Genomic DNA, 1,265 nt, shown 5'->3' with positions numbered 1-1,265 from the left:
ATTACTAACGTCCCGAGCAGCTCGGGAGGGTGGGGGGAAGTGGGCGATGGTGGGCAACCGTTGGTGGAAGGGGGAAGTGAGATTGTAACTTTGTTCAGGTCCTTATCAGTGCGGGGTGTCCGTTGGACGGGGGTGTGGGGTGATAGGATCAGATGGCGGGGGGAAGGGGCCAGACAGGGACTATAAGAGACGGTACACGTCCTTGCAGTCCACCACAGCGGCTGGAGTTGTCCGAACGAGTGTGGTGAGTGAGCACGTTGTCAGGAATTGCCAGTGTTCGTCCTTGGAGAGACTGGCTTCCTGGAACGGGGCCAGTCTGACGGGAGGGGCAGAGGATGTCGATCTCCCTCTCAGTCAGTCACCGTTTCCCCCACCCAGCTCAGTGCAGTGAGGCAACCCTGGTGTCAGTGCTGAGGGAGGCGCGGGTGAGGAGGGATCCCTCACCGAGGTGGGGTGTGAGGGAGATCTGCGCTCTGGAACAGTCAGGGAGTGGGACCACCGCACTGCGGGAGGGGCAAATCAGGCAGGATCTCCGCACAGTGTGAGCGGAGGGGCGGGGAGCAGTGCTGGTGAGGGGGCGACTCCGCACCGTAGGAAGGGTTTGAGGGATCCGTGTTGAGGGGGGAGTGGGACTGGAGGGAGGGAGGGGGTTCCTAATGGTCAGATGACGGTGCTCCATTCTGAGTCAGGGAGGGCTGCGCTGTGAGGGGCGGTGAGGAGGAGAATTGCACTGTGGTGGGGTGCTGAGTGAACTCCACCCCACGGAAGGGCGCGACCCTTGTACAATTTTCTGATCCGCCCACCGGTTTTGAATTGTTTTATCACTCTCACCCCCGACTCCAGGTCCTGCTCTGTTGTTCGGTATCGGGTGCGGATATCGCAATGTTCCGGCTTCTCGTTGCCTGCCTGGTGGCGACCCAGCTCGTCCCGTCATGGTGCTCCTCCCCGGCGGATCTGCCAGAAGATGAGGAGGACGAGGCGATGGTGAGTGAGGGAGCGCCGAGGCGCGCTGACCATGAGGTCCCTTCGGCCGTTTCGGAGCGGGACGTCGGGACCCTGGGGGACCCGCTCGTCTACGACCCGGGACACCAGGCAGACGAGTCGGCTGCTGAACAGTGGTGGTGCTGGAGAGTCTCACCGCTGCGGGGTCTCGGAGCGGACAGACCATTCGGCCCAACCAGTCGCTGCCGACCACCGTGCCCGCCCTGCGTTCGGTACTGACCCATCACGGTCCCTCACGAATGTGGCCGGATGGAGCTGCCCTG

General features: G+C 62.8%; 1 protein-coding gene across 1 annotated transcript in view; it reads left to right on the top strand.

Annotated features, from left to right (window-relative positions):
- The first annotated feature begins 238 nt into the window (after window positions 1-238).
- Window positions 239-1,265, top strand: part of LOC134339740 (cathepsin F-like) — a 15,407-nt gene continuing 14,380 nt past the window's right edge. Inside the window, exons 1-2 of the mRNA XM_063036484.1 lie at window positions 239-244; window positions 844-984. Of these exons, the coding sequence (XP_062892554.1) occupies window positions 883-984 (102 nt within the window). The 5' untranslated portion in view covers window positions 239-244; window positions 844-882. The remainder of the gene's footprint in view (window positions 245-843; window positions 985-1,265) is intronic.

Source organism: Mobula hypostoma, chromosome 30, assembly GCF_963921235.1.
Source record: "Mobula hypostoma chromosome 30, sMobHyp1.1, whole genome shotgun sequence".
Taxonomy (NCBI): Eukaryota; Metazoa; Chordata; class Chondrichthyes; order Myliobatiformes; family Myliobatidae; genus Mobula; species Mobula hypostoma.
Note: the sequence above shows the minus strand (reverse complement) of the source record. Positions and strands in the feature narration are given on the sequence as shown.